General features: G+C 36.8%; 1 protein-coding gene across 1 annotated transcript in view; it reads left to right on the forward strand.

Annotated features, from left to right (window-relative positions):
* LOC131151871 (trafficking protein particle complex II-specific subunit 120 homolog) overlaps window positions 1-17,940 on the forward strand; it is a 60,750-nt gene extending 42,810 nt beyond the window's left edge. The window contains exons 6-10 of the mRNA XM_058103327.1: window positions 2,789-3,077; window positions 7,478-7,770; window positions 9,075-9,952; window positions 16,171-17,130; window positions 17,461-17,940. Of these exons, the coding sequence (XP_057959310.1) occupies window positions 2,789-3,077; window positions 7,478-7,770; window positions 9,075-9,952; window positions 16,171-17,130; window positions 17,461-17,681 (2,641 nt within the window). The 3' untranslated portion in view covers window positions 17,682-17,940. The remainder of the gene's footprint in view (window positions 1-2,788; window positions 3,078-7,477; window positions 7,771-9,074; window positions 9,953-16,170; window positions 17,131-17,460) is intronic.
* The last annotated feature ends 367 nt before the right edge of the window (window positions 17,941-18,307 follow it).

Genomic DNA, 18,307 nt, shown 5'->3' on the forward strand with positions numbered 1-18,307 from the left:
CCTGAATAATATGGGTGCAACTTAGTGCTCTCCAACTCTATGGATGGTGGCTCTCTTGGGTCAGAGAGTCCTATTGGAGGTATGGAAGGAATTTTAATTTATGTGGATGAAGTATTGAGTTAAGTTGTTATTGTTTAGGACCTTTAGGTTGAGCAGCATATGATTGGATTAATAGGGATGGCACCTTGCCCATAGATGCTCAATAACTTTTAGGCAATATGGGTTTGTGGTTGTCTGACACCGAAGGACTAGAAGTGAGGTGGATCATGGTATTGTAGTAGGAGCAAAAAGAAAAACAGGTTAATGTGAGCTAGCTAATTTAAAGTACACTAATAATTATGATGGGAATCCAGAAAGTGCTTGAAACAGGCCTTTTGAATAGTTGTAGTTTTTTAAGGGGGTCTTATTTGGGATTTATTTTGGTTTTTTGTTCTTGTTATTTTCTCTTCATTTTTATCTTTTTAATCTTGAGGATTTTTTGTCCTCTTTTTTTATTTTTTTAATTATTTTCTTTTTTCTTAACAATTTTTTTTTTAATTTTTTTTATTTTAAATGAGGCAAGTTGATGTTAAGTACATGTCTTGTGCAGGTAGACAACAGAATCTACCACTCCCCCCCCCCTCCACACACACACACACACAATACAAGAATTAGTGCAAGATAATGAGAGGTTTTTTTTTGAATTATATTATTTACTTAGTTTATTGTTTTATTGGATGTGGATTAATAATAATTATTTTGAGGAAAAAAAAAGTGGGTTGGAGGTGGAGTTTCCTCTTAAAAGGAGGAAGGCTTACACTAATAAAAAGGTCTCTATTCAATTTTCTAGCTTATTTCATGTCTCTCTTTCGTATTTCAGATTTGGTGGGTAGGAGATGGCAGGATATTCATAGATCTTGTGTGGGGGGGTAGGGTGGGGTGGGGAGCACCGGAGCAGGGTTTAAGTATCACATGATGAGAGGGGAAACAATGAAACAACCTATCCTTTGTGGAGGTTTGGGATTTAAGAACTTAATCAATTTTAGTAGGGCCTTGTTTGTAAATGGCTTTGGAGGTTTATTGTGGAGAATGAAGATGTGTGAAAAATCTTACGTGTCAAATTGTGGGGTGGATCATAATTGGGTGGATTACTGAGGATGAGACAGGAGTTAATGCGATGAGGGTGTTGAAAGTATTAGAAAAGGCTGGAAGACTTTCTTTGATCAAGTTATCTTTAAAGTAGAAAATGGGGAATTGGTCTTCTTTCATCCTGAAAGCACGTGTGATGATTCCCCTTTAAGGAGCTGAACGAGGTGGAAGCATTTTTCCATGGAGGGCCATTTGGAAGACAAGTGCTCCCGCTAAAGCAGCTTGCTTTTTCCTGTTTTCTTCTAGGAAATGATGCTTGATAACTTGCAGATGGGTATAATAGTGATGGTCATAGTGTTTCCTTTGTAAGATTGAGACTGAGACAGTGCATCATCTGCTTGCTGGTTGCTATTGGACAAGAGGCCTGCAGGTTAGTGCTTTGGCTATGATGGGGATTTAATAGGTAGCAGCAGGTTCCAGGGGTGTCAATTTCGTTAGTTTCCTGTTCCTGGTTGTGGTTCTTTTAAGGGTTCCATTCCTCTTAAAGTAGAGCCAGAACTGAATCATTTATTACATTGTTCATAATCTTGGAATCAGAGCCATGCCATATGATTCTTGGTTTCTTATATTTTTCTTGTGTTTCTGATATGCCTGTATAATATACTCATTCTATAAACTAGAGTTCTCTGGGTTGCTTAAATTCAGTCTTGAATTTTTCTTAGTTTCTCTTAAACAAATATATATTTTTTTTTGACAAGTTACTCTAAAAACTAAAATGAGTTATATATATATATATATATATATATAAAATATGTCTACTTTGGATGTACTACTAAAACCATGTAGTAGTTCATTAAACTATAATTATTTAGGCTCTGAGAGGTGCTGGCTCTCAATCTGGAGTCTTGAGGGGAGAGAGGAATATAGATGTTAACTGAAAGGAGTTTTGGGAAGGATTTGTTACTGAATGATTCTTGGCATATTTATTGGTCTGAATCACCTACAGATAGGTGGGATGGTTCCTGTTATTTGGCAGGTTCTTCCTGTTGGATTTCATGTCCTGATTCAAGACTCACACTGCTAGCAGATTCTGTTTTGGGTGAATTGTGGGCCTGGAAGGCCAATAAATCAGACGAAAGAAGAATAATTTTGTTTTTAGGCCTGATTACCCTTTAACAATTTTTTGGTTGATTTGGACGGAAGGAAATTGTAGAGGGTTTGAAGGAGTAAAAACTTCTCTTAATACTGTGAAGGACTGATAGCTTAGAACTTCATATTTTTGGTTTAATGGGTAACATTTTGTCAATATACAAGCTGCTTTTGTTTGTTTCTCTCTTTTTTAAAATACTATTTTCTTGTAATTTCTACTTTTTTTTTTTTACTTAGGTTGCATTAGTGCCCTTGGTGTTTATTTTTTGCGGGTTTGCCTATCAAACAAATTTGAGATTCATATTAAAATTACACACACATTTATGAATTGTGATACTTGTTCATGTATGGAAAAAGACACACCTCATGGAAGTGTCAGTGTTACATGGTTGTTGAGGTCAACTAAGCAGGCTGATATTATGCATAGCCTTCGAATGACTGTCCTGGATTTGCTTATGTGAAAATTCATAGATTGGGAATGTCTGAAGAAGTTTGTGTGCAGGCTAAACATTCATCTGGAACTGTTCATTCTGAAATTATTTTTTAACATTACATTTTGATGCTTTGACAGAAGAGAGGTGGCTAAGGAGGTTGTAGAGTTGTTGACCAATGCTGCTGATGGTGCAAAATCTTTGATTGATGCAAGTGACCGACTGATATTGTATGTCGAAATAGCTCGTTTATTTGGGACTCTTGGTTACCAGCGGAAAGCTGCTTTTTTTTCAAGGCAGGTAGCTCAGTTGTATTTGCAGCAAGAAAACAGATTTGCTTCCATTAGTGCCATGCAGGTGTTGGCAATGACAACGAAAGCATATCGTGTCCAAAGCAGAGCATCCCCTTCAAAAAATGCTGCCCCTAATGTGAGCATGAAAGAAATGATTATCTGGTTATTTTGTTATGTATTTTATTGCAACTGCTGCAACATGTAGTTTTTAATAAATCTTAGTGATGAACTTGAACTTATTTTCCTGATATCAGTAGTCATTGCTGATCTCTATTTACTACTTGCTGATTGCAAATCTTTTTATCATGTTTTGGTTAATCGCATGCGTGCACACGTATATTTGAAGTAGTTTCTGTCAGATGTTAACTTGGTTTGAGCTTTGGACTTAGTCGTGACACTAGAGCATGCAGAGCCGTGCTTATGTATAGAAGCCTTAATTTAACTTTTTTAACCATTCGTGATTGGTATCGCTCAAAGCTTTATAAATGCAGACGTTTTCACAATGGTTTAGCACAAGAGGGTAGCAATCTTTTCAGGCATTGTGGGGTTGCAATATTTATTTATTTTTAAATATACCAGAAAAGTCTTTAATCCATGTTGCACTTAGTTTCTTTGGATCTTTCTACAGACACCCTGTCCCAATTTTGGGTAAAGGAGGATGGGTTTTTTAAGTATCTAACAACCAGTACAAAAAATCATCAGATCTCAATGATATGGATCCTTGTTAATACTAGAAACATTTTAGAATTTTCACTACCTATGTGCAATGAAAAATAGGTTAAGGTGGGCTAGATCATTGCCCTGAAGCAAAGTGCTGCATCGACGCCTGGATACAATGTCAAATATGCTGAGGTTTGTGCATTGTTTTGGATGTGAGTGGGTAAATAATGTCAAATATGCAAAGGTTCTCACATTATTTTGGGCGTGAGTGGGTAAAGAATATAGTTCATGAGATTAAGTTAGATGAGCAATGTGGAACATAGGGATCCTTAATAGTAAAAACATAGAGGTAGTTAATACAATGATTAGAAGAAAATTTAGCATAATTTGCAAACTAAGTGGGTTGGAAGAACTTAGGACTTAAACTTCAGTACACTAGGAAAAAAAAACATAAGAATAGTAAGACATCATTGTAGGAAAACACCTAAAAGATAGTGTTGGAGATGTTAAAAGAGTTGGGGATAAAATTATTTAAAAAAAAACGGCCAAGATGGCCCTAGGGTAAGAGTGATAATATTTGCCATTAGTGCTTGTGCTCCTCTAACAAGCTTAATAGAAACCTTATAAAATGCAAGTTTGGAAAGATGTGGATAATATTGTACAAAGGATATTGGAGAGAAAAAAATATTCAAAGGAGTGGACTTGCTCATGCAGGAATATGAGATGATTTGTTTTTTTGTTTAAAAAATAAAATGGGAAGATACATGGAAGACATGGATATCAAGACTGATACGAGTTTGTTGATATGATCTTTAGAGTTTATCACGCCATATGATCTTTTAGATGTCACAATGAATATGTGCTATCTTAGGTGTCACAATGAATACGTGCTTGAAGAAGAGAGAATGCTTAATACCCTTCAAGTATGAGCACATTCAAAAAGGACTCTCTAAGATTGAAAGTAAATTTGGGGAAGAGTAGGATTGCAGATATTGATCTCAGTTTTAATAGATATTTGGAGTTGGCTTCTTTAGCTGGGTGTGGTATAATGGAGTGGCTTTTGACTTACTTAGGGGTTCCTTTGGTTGGTAATCTTAGGCCCATTGGTTTTTGGTATCCAGTGGTGGAGAAGGTGTATTATCATCTGGATGAGTGGAAGGATGTTTTGTTTTCTTTAGATAGTTGCGTCACCCTCCTTCAAGTTTGTCTTTCTGGTCTCCCTCTCTATATTTTTCATAGGAGGATTTCTTATTCCCCTTTTTTTGTGTTCTTTATTCTCTAAGAAATTTCTTCTTTTTGTATTAAAAAAAATTTTAAGAATGTACAAAATAAAAGTCAATTATTTTTTTTTATAACCAGGAGGGTATATTGTTTATTGTGTAATGATTGTAAAGTTATTTTTGGAGAGAGTATACCTGCACACCAGAAAGTAGTAGTGTTAGAATATATGCGCTAAAAATGAGGAAGGATAAATTAGATGAATGCAAGAGAACTTGATGGTGGAACCTAAAGAGCGAACATAATAAAATTTAAGATGAATTGATAAAAGAAGGCAAGCGGACAATAGGAGATAACATAGACAAATACACTCTGCAAGTTCTATTGGTGCGAGTATAGCTGCAAAACATAAAGTAGTAGTGTATATCGTTTATTGTGTAATGATTGTAAAGTTATTTTTGGTGAGAGTATACCTGCAAACCAGAAAGTAGTAGTGTTAGATATATGCGCTAAAAAATGGAGGAAGGATAAATTAGATGAATGCAAGAGAACTAGATGGTGGAACCTAAAGAGTGAACATAATAAAATCTAAGATGAATTGATAAAAGAAGGCAGGCGGACAATAGGAGATAACATAGACAAATACACTCTGCAAGTTCTATTGGTGCGAGTATAGCTGCAAAACATAAAGTAGTAGTGTAAATACATTTGTTAAAAAAATGGAGGAGAAAGGGTAAATTAGATCAATGCAAGAGAACTAGGTGGTGGAACCTAAAGGGAGAAAATATAATAAAATGTTAAGATAAAATGATAAGAGAGGGCAAGTGGATAATAAGAGAATGTAGACAAATACACTCTGGAATGAAATGGCTAGTTCTATTGGAGATATAGTGAAAGAAGTTTTAGATGAATCTAAAGGAAGATGCATGACTGGTAGAGAGGGTGGCATTAGGATGTCTAAAAAGCCATTAAGACAAAAAGAATGTGGTTTAAGACATGGCAATGATGTAGAAACAAGGGAAATTTTGAGAAGTGAAAAAAAGCAAGAAAACATGCAAAATAGTTGTTAGTGAAGCTAAACTTAAAGGATACAATAATTTATGTACTAGATTTGGTACTAAAGATGGGAGAAGACGTTTAAACTTGCTAGAGCTAGAGAAAGAAAGGGTAGAGACCTAGGTAATGTCAAACGCATACAAAAATGAGGAGAATAGTGTTTTAATTGAAGAAGAAGATATAAAGAAAGATGCCAAAATATAATAAGCTATCTAATAAAAACTAAGTAGAACACTTAAACTTGGAACTTACAAGTGTGAAAAGGCTAAATATTTGACATTTTTCTGCAAAATTCGAGTCAATGAAGTTAAGTATATATTAAGGAATATGATAAAGAGAGAAGTATTATGATTGGATGATGTCCAATTGAAGTTTGGAAATGCTTAGGAGATAAGTAATATGGTTAACTATTTTAGTTGACAAAACTATAAAAAAAAAAAAATTAAGAAATCTTAATGAAAGGAGGATAAATGCTTTGATACCTATGTACAGAAATAGAGATCCAAAATTGTAATAACAATTGTGGAGTTAAAACTTATGAGTGCTGCAGTGACCTTGGGGAAAGTCTAATTGAATAAAGAAAGGTTAGAAACAAGGGTTGCAGAAAATCAATTTGGATGTGTTTGGGAGATCAAACACAGAGGCTGTTTATCTATTAAAAGGATTAGTGAAAAAATTTTAAGTGAAGAAGAGGGACTTTGCGGGGTTTTTATTGACCTATAGAAAGGGTAGAAAAAGATGCCTTGTGATTAGATGCTTGATACCTTGAATATTCCTCCACTGAAACAATTATAGTATGCTGTTCGCCAATGGCCAAACAAGTGACTGAGGAGGGAAACATACTTTTTTTGGGATTTGGGGACTCCATCCCAACGCACAACCTTGATTACGGCTGCAAATCCGAAATACACAGCGAACAGGATACATTTGGGATTCGTGGACTCCATCTGAACACACAAAACAGTTGATAATCGGAGCAAGCGACAAACACACGACAAACAAGATGATCAACTGGATGAACCTTTGGGATTCGTGGGCTCTGTCTGAACACACGAAACACGACGAACAAGATGAACAACTGGATGAATCACAAACACCTAAATTACCACTGTTTCAGGCTCCAGTGAACACAATAAACATTGACAAACTGCTTCAAGCAGTACCAAACAGTCATTCCCGGAGCACCACACATGAGCTACTGAAAAGGTGAGATCTTTGGACAAAAAACATCACAAAAAACTCATAATACATTTATAGGGGATTTGAACAGTGTAAAATCAACTCAAGCCAAAAACATGCCTTTATGAAGCTTCATGCCCCAGCACATGGTTCTGTCTGCCTACAACTGGTGCTTGAGGGCATGTGGCAGCACCTCCAATGATGGGATATCAGTGGTGGGAAACTTTTCTTGGCGAAATAGCTTATTTAATGATATAGTTGATCCCTATTATCATGATCCATCATAGTTTTTAATTTTGTTTTAGAATGAAATTTATAGTTTCAATGATTTACGATGCTCCTTCATGTTTTGAGTATAGCTCCTTACTTGTACTGCATTTCATGTAATTTGGAGTCATCTGTTCTTCTTCTTCTTTGTCGAAGGAAGCTGCATCTACGCATGCTGATGGCGGGAAAATCCATCACCAGTCAGTAGTCTCACTGTTTGAGTCCCAGTGGAGCACCCTGCAGATGGTTGTGCTAAGAGAGATATTGATGTCTGCTGTCCGTGCAGGAGATCCTCTAGCCGCATGGAGTGCAGCGGCACGTTTACTTAGATCTTACTACCCTCTAATTACACCTGCTGGGCAAAATGGCCTGGCAAGTGCACTTGCAAATTCAGCTGAAAGGCTGCCCTCAGGGATTCGTTGTGCTGATCCTGCCTTACCTTTCATAAGGTAATGCCACTATATGATCCTCTTTTCCTGATAATTTTAAACAAGTTTCTTTTTTAATGCTTATGGTTTTTTAATACAATTTCATCCGGTATATCATTACAGATGATGCCGAATTCACTAATTAGGTAAATAACATAATCTAGGACAGTGGGAATGTTTTACTGTCCAGAACAGCAGATCATATATAATGTTGCTAAGTTAAATAGAGATTAATATTCTGATACAATCCATATCGTTTACTCACTCCCTAATTAAGATTCATGCAGGGTTTGGGTTATCAGGGCATAGTTACTGATACATGAACTGCTGTTATCCTAGTTATGTGTGTACAGGTTGCATGTGCTGGGTCTTTTTTGCTTTTTTGTTTTTTCAATTTCCTGATAGATACGACAATCCATATTCTATGTGCCATATATCTTGGATGTTTATTCTTGTTGTGCTAACTATATTCTCTTACTCTGTTTTAATTTAATGATGTGCATGTCTTAATGTAGTTTTTCCATTGTAGCTAGAGAATTTTGTTTCTCCTATTATCAAGCTTCATCATTTTTAATGCAAATTGAAGATCACAGAAAGGGGGATGAATTGAGAAGATAAAAAATCAGCAATTTCTCTCATGAAGTTGTTGATCCTTATTATGGATTTTTCCTCTAGATTCCAAACATGGAATGTAGGAGTAGCTATGAGGTCTGCTCATTAATTTCCTTTTTAGCTGCACAGTTTTTTTAGCATGCCTTCTGCATCCACGAGTATTTTTATTTTCATTTTTTGTTTTCTTAAAATACCTGAATTTCTTAGTTCTGGAAGAAAACCTTGCACTCTGATCCTAGGCATGCTTGTGGGGTCAAGAAACATGAATAGTCTTTATTGCTATTCCACAAATTTCTGCAGAAGCCAGGAGCTCTATGTCAAGAATGTGGAGAATTTTCATTTGGAGTTCACGATTCACTTCAATTTTCCAAAGAATTGTTTAATTCACTATTATTATTTGATCTACTGTTTTGTTTCTTCTTTTCCTTCCTATTTCTTTAGTTGTCTGTGTTGCTTTCACAACAATTGTGATAAAATTCTCCTGTTATTACATGGATAAAAACTGTAGTTATAATTTATGTAAACTCACCCCATCTTCCATATTTAACTAAATTTCTTGGCTGGTGATAGAGTAAATGTGGGTTGAGTTTTGGATTTATTGCATGTGGAAAGGGGGCAATATATAAGGATTTTAGTTGAGAGGATAGTGCTAAAAGAAATTGAGTTTTAATAGTTTATATGTAAGTATAAGCTGTGTTTTTAATTGCCTACAGGTTGCATTCCTTTCCTTTACATCCCTCTCAAATGGACATTGTAAAACGGAATCCAGTGAGAGAAGATTGGTGGGCGGGATCTGCTCCTTCAGGGCCTTTTATTTATACACCATTCAGCAAAGGAGAGGCAAATGACAGCAATAAGCAGGAGATGGTTTGGATTGTTGGGGAACCAGTCCAGGTGTTGGTGGAATTGGCAAACCCTTGCGGCTTTGATTTAATTGTTGATAGTATATATCTCTCAGTGCAATCTGGAAATTTTGATGCTTTTCCAATTAGCGTCAATCTTCCACCCAACTCATCAAAAGTGATTACATTATCAGGAATTCCAACTTCAGTGGGGTTGGTTACCATTCCTGGATGCATTGTTCATTGTTTTGGTGTTATTACCGAACACCTTTTCAAGGATGTTGATAATCTACTACTTGGAGCTGCTCAAGGACTTGTTCTTTCTGACCCTTTTCGTTGTTGTGGGTCTGCAAAATTGAGAAATGTTTCTGTTCCAAATATTTCGGTTGTACCTCCACTGCCATTGCTAGTGTCACATGTTGTTGGTGGTGATGGCGCCATCATTTTATATGAAGGTGAAATTCGTGATGTATGGATAAGTCTGGCTAATGCAGGTACAGTTCCAGTCGAACAGGCGCATATTTCACTGTCAGGAAAGAATCAAGACTCTGTTGTCTCAGTTGCATATGAAATGTTAAAGTCTGCTCTTCCATTAAAGCCTGGTGCAGAGGTGACACTACCTGTTACCTTAAAAGCCTGGCAGCTTGGCTTGGTGGATCCTGATACTGCTGCTAGCAAGAGTGTATCTGGAAGCATGGGGAGGCAATCCAAGGACGCAAGCAGTCCAATGCTGCTAATCCATTATGCAGGTAACTGTCCAACCTTATTTATTTTTATGGGTTTGCATATTGTTAATGGTTTTGTTTTACGTATTTTTTTTTTTAAATTTATATTTTACTAAATTTTTTTGAATAAATAGATAGCAAAGAAATTCATTTAGAGAAAGAGATAAACTGGCCAAAAAAAGGAAATGACATCCTGAGGACTAGAAACAAAGAGGAAAAGAAAGAAATTATAGAAAAAAGACTACTTAATCAAGAAGCACCTTTTCAAATCCTCCGTGTCATAATTTTGCTACATATTAGATTATCTTGACTCTCTTTGACCCTTGTTTTTTTTTTAATTTCTACAATCCAACCTAATCTTCTTCCCTACAGGGTCCAACAATCACACGCTGGAATCCAATAGATCTTGAACTTTGAGCCTGCTTTTAGCTTCCTACTTCGCTTCACCACTATTTCCTTGAGTTTCTTCCTCCCTAAACAAAGGAACCCTTTCCAAATAACGAGTCTGCCAAGTAAGAAACATCATGTGAAAAGGAAGAATCTGAATAACCATATTGGGCACTTGATTCATCCAAAAGTAATGGTGATGCAAAGGAAGGCATTCTTCTAATGTTGCTCGTCAACTCAATAAATCATTTAAGAAGGAGATTCAAGAATTTTTTAGAAGAAGAATAGCCATTCTTATTGAATTTCAAGAGACACGATTACAAAATAAATAGTAGAGAAAGACCACCAAATTGGAAAGGCCACAAAATCAGCAAATCAAATCACCACAAAATCAGCAAATCAAATCAGCAGATCTCTAGGCTAGAAAACAGGAAACTGAAACTACTAGAATCTGAAATAGTAATTTCAGATTTTATTCAAAAAATAGAATTTCCTAATTTATTCCCTAGAAATCCGACACCCCCCCTCAAGTTGGAGCGTAGATATCTATCATGTCCAATTTGCTTACAATGAGCTCAAAACTAGGAATGAAAAGTCCTTTGGTGAAGATATCAACTATTTGTTGAGTAGTAGGAACAAAAGACATGCAAACAACTCCACTATCAATCTTCTCTTTTATGAAGTGTCTGTCAATCTCTACATGCTTCGTGCGATCATGTTGTACTGGATTTTGAGCAATACTTATGGCAGCTTCGTTGTCACAATACAACTTCATTGGCAACCAATCGAGCTTTATACCATTCTAGAGAACCATCAAATTTATACTTGACTGTAAACACCCATTTGCACCCTACAATTGTCTTTCCTCTTGGTAGATCAACTAACTCCCAGGTGCCATTTTTTTTTTTTCAAGAGCTTTCATGTCCTCGAAGACAGCCTCCTTCCACTCAGGAACTTTCAGAGCATCCTGCACGGCATTTGGAATCTCCATACAAGACAATTGTGAGGTAATAGTATGAAAATCAGGTGAGAGCTTTTCATATGACACATAATTGGACAATGGATGCTGGGTGCAAGACCTCGCACTCTTTTGAACAACAGTGGGAAGTTTAGAATCATTGAACTCAGGATTGGAACCAGACTCGGGTTCAAAACTAGAGGACTCAGAACTTGAAGATGAAATGGACTGAATATGAGGTAAAGGCTCAGTGAGGACATTACCTGGAGGTTTTATGGATTCTGGACAGTGTAAAGGATTGGAAGACCCTTTCTTTCGAGTTGTCCTCTGTCACGAGTAGACAATGTCAAATGGTTCAAACGCTGTGGTGTTTTTTTTTTGTTTCTCCTTTGTTAGTCATTATAGGATCATGAACATCATGAGATGACACTATAGGAAGACCTGCCTTTTTAGTATCTAAAAAACTTGACTCTTTCTTTTGGTATAATAAAGCTTGGGTTTTTAGGTTGAATAATCAAAGTTGGAGGAGGATCATTTTGCGAGTCTTTAGTTTGGAAAAACTCATGAAACACAGCCTAATCTTTGTTTCGGTTCCCCCCTGAAGATGAGGCGCAAAATAGGGAAGTAATTCAAAGAATGTTACATCCATAGTAACGAACATTTTTTTTTGGAAATGGGTTCAAAATATTTATACCCCTTTTGAGTGGGAGCATAACCAACAAACACACGTTTTGTGGCTTGGGGTTCAAGTTTTCCTCGATTATGACTATGAATATGAACAAACGTGGTACAACCAAATATCTAACCAACAAATACACATTTTGTGGCTCAGGGTTCAAGTTTTCCTCGATTATGACTATGAATATGAACAAACGTGGTACAACCAAATATCTATAGTGGTAAAGAAGAAGACAACCTATTTGTTGGATAAAACTTATGAAAAACATCAAAAGGTGTTTCAAAGCTTAAAACCTTATTGGGCGTTCTATTTATGAGATATGTAGTAGTAAGAATGGCTTCACCCCAAAGATATTTAGGTACCTGATTGGTAAAAAGCAATGCGCGAACTACTTCCAATAAGTGTTTGTTTTTTCTTTCAACCAAACCATTTTGTTGTGGAGTGTTGACACAAGAGCTTTGATGAACTATTCCTTTTTCAAGACAAAATTGGCCCAAAATGTTTTTGAAATATTCTTGACCATTATCACTTTGCAATATTAGAATATTTGTTTGAAATTGTGTTTGTACCACGGTGTAAAAATATTTGAAAATTGTTTCCACTTCAGATTTTTCCTTTATCAAATAAAGCCAACTTAATCTCGTGTGATCATCAATAAATGTCACAAACCATTCTTTGCCAGAATACATAGATGTTCTACATGGGCCCTAGATATCACTTTGAATCACAGTAAATGGTGTAGTTGGTTTGTAAGGTTTGGTGGAAAAGGATGCTCGATGATGTTTAGCAAAATGACAAACTTCACATTGAAAAGAAGATGGACTTTTAGTTCGAAATAAATTGGGAAACAAGTATTTTAAATATTGAAAACTTGGATGGCCTGATCTATAATGCCATATCATGATATCATTGTCTACTCGAGTTAGGTCCATCGTCAAAATAATAGAGTCCATCTTTTTCCTTAGCATTGCCAATCATCCTTCTCGTGGTCAATTCCTGAAACTCACAATAAAAAGAATAGAAATTAGCTTGACATTGATGATCAGAGGTAATTTTACTGATGGACAACAAATTGCAGGACAAATTTGGAACATGGACCACATCATGGAGAGTTAACAACGAAGTGAGTTTGATAGTTCTTATCCTGGAAATTACTGAGAGTGAACCATATGCAATTTTGACCTTACGCAGACCATAGGTTGAGAACAATTTGGAGCAACTAGTCATATGATTAGTTGCGCCAGAATCAATTATCCAAGAACGAACAAAATTAGGAAAAACACCTAAAAATGCAGAAGCAAGAGAGTTGCCCTTCTGTACCAAAGAACAAGACGGAGTTAAGGACAGTTTTGGAGATTGAAACAATTTGTACAGGTGCTCTAATTGCTCCTTGGTAAAAGGGACTGCATCCAAGTTGGTAGATGGCTCCTGAGTCTCTTCAGCTGTGGCTTGGTAGGTGTGACTGTCACATTTGGATTTTGGCTTCCAATTTGCTGGTTTACCATGACGCTTCCAACACGTCTCCTTTGTATGCCACGATTTTTTGCAATGCTTGCACCATGGTTTCTTTCGCCCATTGAGTTTTGTAACTGTGAGATAAAGGGATGAATTTTGGGAATAGTAATCAGTAGATACAGACTTGGGAGGAATAGTGGGATTGGGCGGAATTGTTTCGGAAGTAGCGGAAGAGTCAGTAGGATTTCTTTGGGTGCCGGTCATCGCCGATTTATACGACATCATCAGAAGAAAGAACAAAATTGAAAAAAAAGCACGAGGCTCTGATACCATGAAGGATTTTTTAGAAGAAGAATAATCATTCTTATTGAATTTCAAGAGACGATTACAAAATAAATAGTAGAGGAAGACCACCAAATTAGGAAGGCCACAAAATCAGCAAATCAAATCACCACAAAATCAGCAAATCAAATCAGCAGATCTCTAGGCTAGAAAACAGGAAACTGAATCTTCTAGAATCTGAAATAGTAATTTTAGATTTTATTCAAAAAATAGAATTTCCTAATTTATTCCCTGGAAATACGACAGAGATCTTACTATAGTTTTTACCAATTCCACATCTGCATCAAATGTGGACTTTTTAAAGCAACTCATCTCTGCCCAAACCAAAATTAAGCAATGCAGCCAAAGAGAAGAAGGTAATCAGGAACTGAAATGGATGCCATTTTGTGTCAATAAGGATTTTTTTTTCATCTCCACCCTAAACTCATCGATTGCGAAGGGTTTAGGACTTCATATCACGATCATCTCTTGGGGCACCTCCAAATAAGCCCATTGGGGGCAACTAGCCCCATTGACTTCCCTAATGTGGTAGTAAAATTTTGTAATAAAATAATTGGGCATGATTGTTAAACCTGTCTAGCATTTGCATGCAATAAAATAAGGTTTGATGGAGTGTTTTGACTTTCTTGACAAATGCGCTAAGATATGGTGTTTTTTTTAATGGCAAAAGAAGAAATTTCATTGATAGATTAAGAATACGCAGGAAGGAGAATAAGACATCTCCTCAATGAAAATCTGGGACAAACCAGAATGAAAATACAAAAAAACAACAGAAGAAAGAAAGAGGAACAAACAAAAAATCTCATCTCCCATAATCAAGTCATCATATAACTGCCATCTTGCTGAGCATACTTCTTTGAAATGCCCATAACGAACACAAGATGACAATGCCACGTAGTGAATCTTTTGCCAAACCAGCAGACAGTTCAACTTCTTCCCTGAAAAGGTGCGTGAATTAAATTCCAAACATAACCCCCACAACACTGCAAAAAAACCCGCATTTCCACGAGCACTGTCCTCTCCCATTACAAAATCCACATCCAAAAAGTCCGGCAATTCTGGACGAACCTAGCTTTCTACCCTCTCCAAGAAAAATAAAATGCAGAAAAGATCAGATGCTGTTTCTGAATTATTATGGAAAAGCACACAAACATCTAGAGAAAGTGCCTTCAATTGTCTCCTAATCTGCAACAAGTTATTGGTATTGATCCGATTAAGCACAACCAAATAAAAGCCTTAATAGAATAAAAGGAAAAGAAGAATTGAAACTTGTCAAGAACTCACAAAATGATTTACATGAATGCACCCCTGAAGGTTCCAGGGCCAAGAACGAGAATCCATTCCCAATGAAGCATGGCAATTATTCAACAAAATCAACAAGGACAGTTCATCCAACTCCCTATCATTAAGAGATCTCCTAAAATGAAAATCTCAAGATGCCAAAGGACTACCTGAATCAACAGCAGAATAAGACAATGCTATTCTGCCCCGAGATCAAACAGAAGAGACGACGAACAGAGGTGGATAAAACAACATTTCCAACCAAATATTTCTTTCCAAAAACAAATCTGAGAACAAGTTTAGTATGGGGAATAAGGGGTAAATCTGAGAGAGAGAGATCTCTACAGGCTCTCTGAAGAACATCTAAACTAAAATTGGTATACTAGCCATTCTCATTCAACCCAAACTTTGCTTCTAATGATTCTGCCAAGGGGAAGAATCCTCTAGGTAAAATTGCCAAATCCTTTTAGCTAAGAGAGCAGTGTTTTTAGACGCCAACTTTCCAATACCCAAGTCACCATCCAATTTTGAGCTGCACACCACATTCCCCACTCACTGCTAAGATACGATATGTTTTAGTGGAGCTTAGGTTGCAAAGAGGATAGGAGTCTAACAATGACTTGAATGGAAGTATTTAGGTAGCATTCTTGATCTTTAATCCACAAATTTGCTTTTGGAAGGGTAAATTTACAGAACACGAATGATTTGTGCAATAAATGCTTCTTGGGACGAGACATTTGAATAACAAATCAGACAATCAAGCTTTGATATCAAAATTTGCAGACTATATATTTAAATATATCTTTTTTTCTTCCCCGGTGAAGCATATTACAAATTTGGTTATAGATATCTTGGGCTGTGAGCTCTGTTTCTTCCAAAAAGTATTGTAGATAGAAAAATGGGTGCAATTTTTACTTTTAGTGAAAATGCTTGGTTTTAAGCTTTTGATAATATGTTTATTTGACATCTAATGCCATACAGTTCCACAAGACGAGTACTTTTGTCTGATATGACTACTTACAGTTTGATAAAATTTTATATGTGCATGCACAAAACCGAAGAATCATAATTGTTGAAGTACATCTTTTCTCCATCAATTTTGAATTGCTTTATAATTCATAATTCCATTATGTTTGTCAGGGCCATTGGCAGTTCCTGGAGAACCACCAAGAAGTGGGTCTGTTGTTCCCCCTGGTAGGCGCCTGGTTGTTCCCTTGCATATCTGTGTCTTGCAAGGTTTATCTTTTGTTAAGGCTCGTTTATTGTCAATGGAAATTCCTGCGCATATTGGTGAAAACCTTCCTAAAGCAGTTCATGTGGAGAATAGCTCCACTGAAGAAGTTACTGTTTCTGAAAGCAAAATGAAGAGGCTGGTAAGGATAGATCCTTACCGAGGAAGTTGGGGGCTACGCCTTCTCGAACTTGAGTTGTCTAATCCAACTGATGTTGTGTTTGAGATTAGTGTTTCTGTTCGGCTGGAAGACTCGAGTAATGAGAGTAGCCCTTCTGTTGACCGGGGTGCTATTGAAATTGGTTATCCTAAAACAAGAATTGATAGGGATTATTCTGCAAGGGTACTCATACCATTGGAGCATTTCAAGTTGCCCATCTTGGATGGTTCCTTTTTTATGAAAGATTCCCAGGCTGATGGGACTACCAGTGGCAGAGTTTCAAGCTTCACAGAGAAGAGTACTAAGGCTGAATTGAATGCCTCTATTAGGAACTTGATTTCTAGAATTAAGGTGAGATGGCAATCTGGACGTAACAGCTCCGGAGAACTAAATATCAAGGATGCAATACAGACAGCCCTTCAGACATCTGTTATGGATGTACTGCTGCCAGATCCATTGACGTTTGGCTTCAAGCTTGCCAAAAATGGTTCTGAACATTCTCCTGAGCCTGTTTCACCAGAGGAATCCAATATTCAAGTCTACTCATTTGCATCGAAAGGTTCTGTTCTTGCCCATGACATGACTCCTATGGAAGTTCTGGTTCGCAATAACACCAAGGAGATGATCAGCATGTGTCTTAGTCTTACGTGCAGAGATGTAGCTGGAGAGAACTGCGTTGAGGGTAACAAGGCAACTGTTTTATGGGCCGGTAAGGTTTTAGATTGACAACTTCCTTGTGGTTATCTTAGGGGACATAATTTATTTATTTTTAATTGATGGTTTCAATCTTCATCTTTCTATAGATAGCATCTTATGTCATTCCTAGGAAGAGTATATTGCCTGCTGTCTTAATTCTTTGTACACAAGCTTATCCGCATTCCATCCTGCCCAATCTTGGCTGCTTTTGAAATGGTTCATTAATTTTACTGCAACCTCCTGTTTATGAAATTATGGATGGAAAACAAGCAGGGCTGCATATCAGTCATTTGGATTTATGATGAATTAGCAGCATATGATTTTTATTTGAAATGTTTGTTAGGTGTTTTGAGTGGGATCACAATGGAGGTTCCTCCGCTTCAGGAGATCAAGCATTGTTTCTCCCTGTATTTCCTGGTACCTGGTGAATACACTCTGGCAGCCGCTGCAGTGATTGATGATGCTAATGACATCCTCAGGGCTCGAGCAAAAACCGATTCACCTGATGAGCCAATATTTTGTCGAGGACCCCCATTTCATGTCTGTGTCAGCGGGAATGCATGATGGCATCTTGCCTACAGCCAACATTATCAGGTCATATATTTAAAACATCTTCATTGCAGAAAGAAAATGCTCCCTCCAGCAGTTTGCGACAGCTGCTACTGCTGCTCAGATTTTTATACTTGATTCTTCTACCAGATCTTCCTCCTTGCTATACTTAAAAATTAGATTCCAGAATTCACTTGTGTATATTTGGGTTTTCCATGTGCTTGTAAATTCATATTTGAGGCGGTTTTATGAAGCGGATTTTCTTTTGGGAGTAGTTGTATGGTCATGCCCCCGCCCCTGCGCGCCCCAACCTCTCCTTGTTGGGTTCTTTTTCTAGAACCAACATCGTGGTACTAGTTTGCAAATTTGATTAGCTAGCTTGGGTGTTTTCAAGGCTCCCATTGCAAGGATTACCGAGATACGGTAAAATTTTTATGTTCAAATGGGGATAGGTGGAAACCTGTTCAATTTAAATTTTAAAAAAAAAGAATAACGTTTGAATTCTCCACTCTTTAGGAATTTTTTATTTGTTGAAAAATAAGAATTATTATTATTATTATTATTATTATTTTTTTGGATTCGTCCGGGTATCCGCCTACCGTCAACAGTGTCAGTTTTACTGTCCACTGCACCGGCCAGCG

This window comes from Malania oleifera, chromosome 3 (assembly GCF_029873635.1).
Source record: "Malania oleifera isolate guangnan ecotype guangnan chromosome 3, ASM2987363v1, whole genome shotgun sequence".
Lineage (NCBI taxonomy): Eukaryota > Viridiplantae > Streptophyta > Magnoliopsida > Santalales > Ximeniaceae > Malania > Malania oleifera.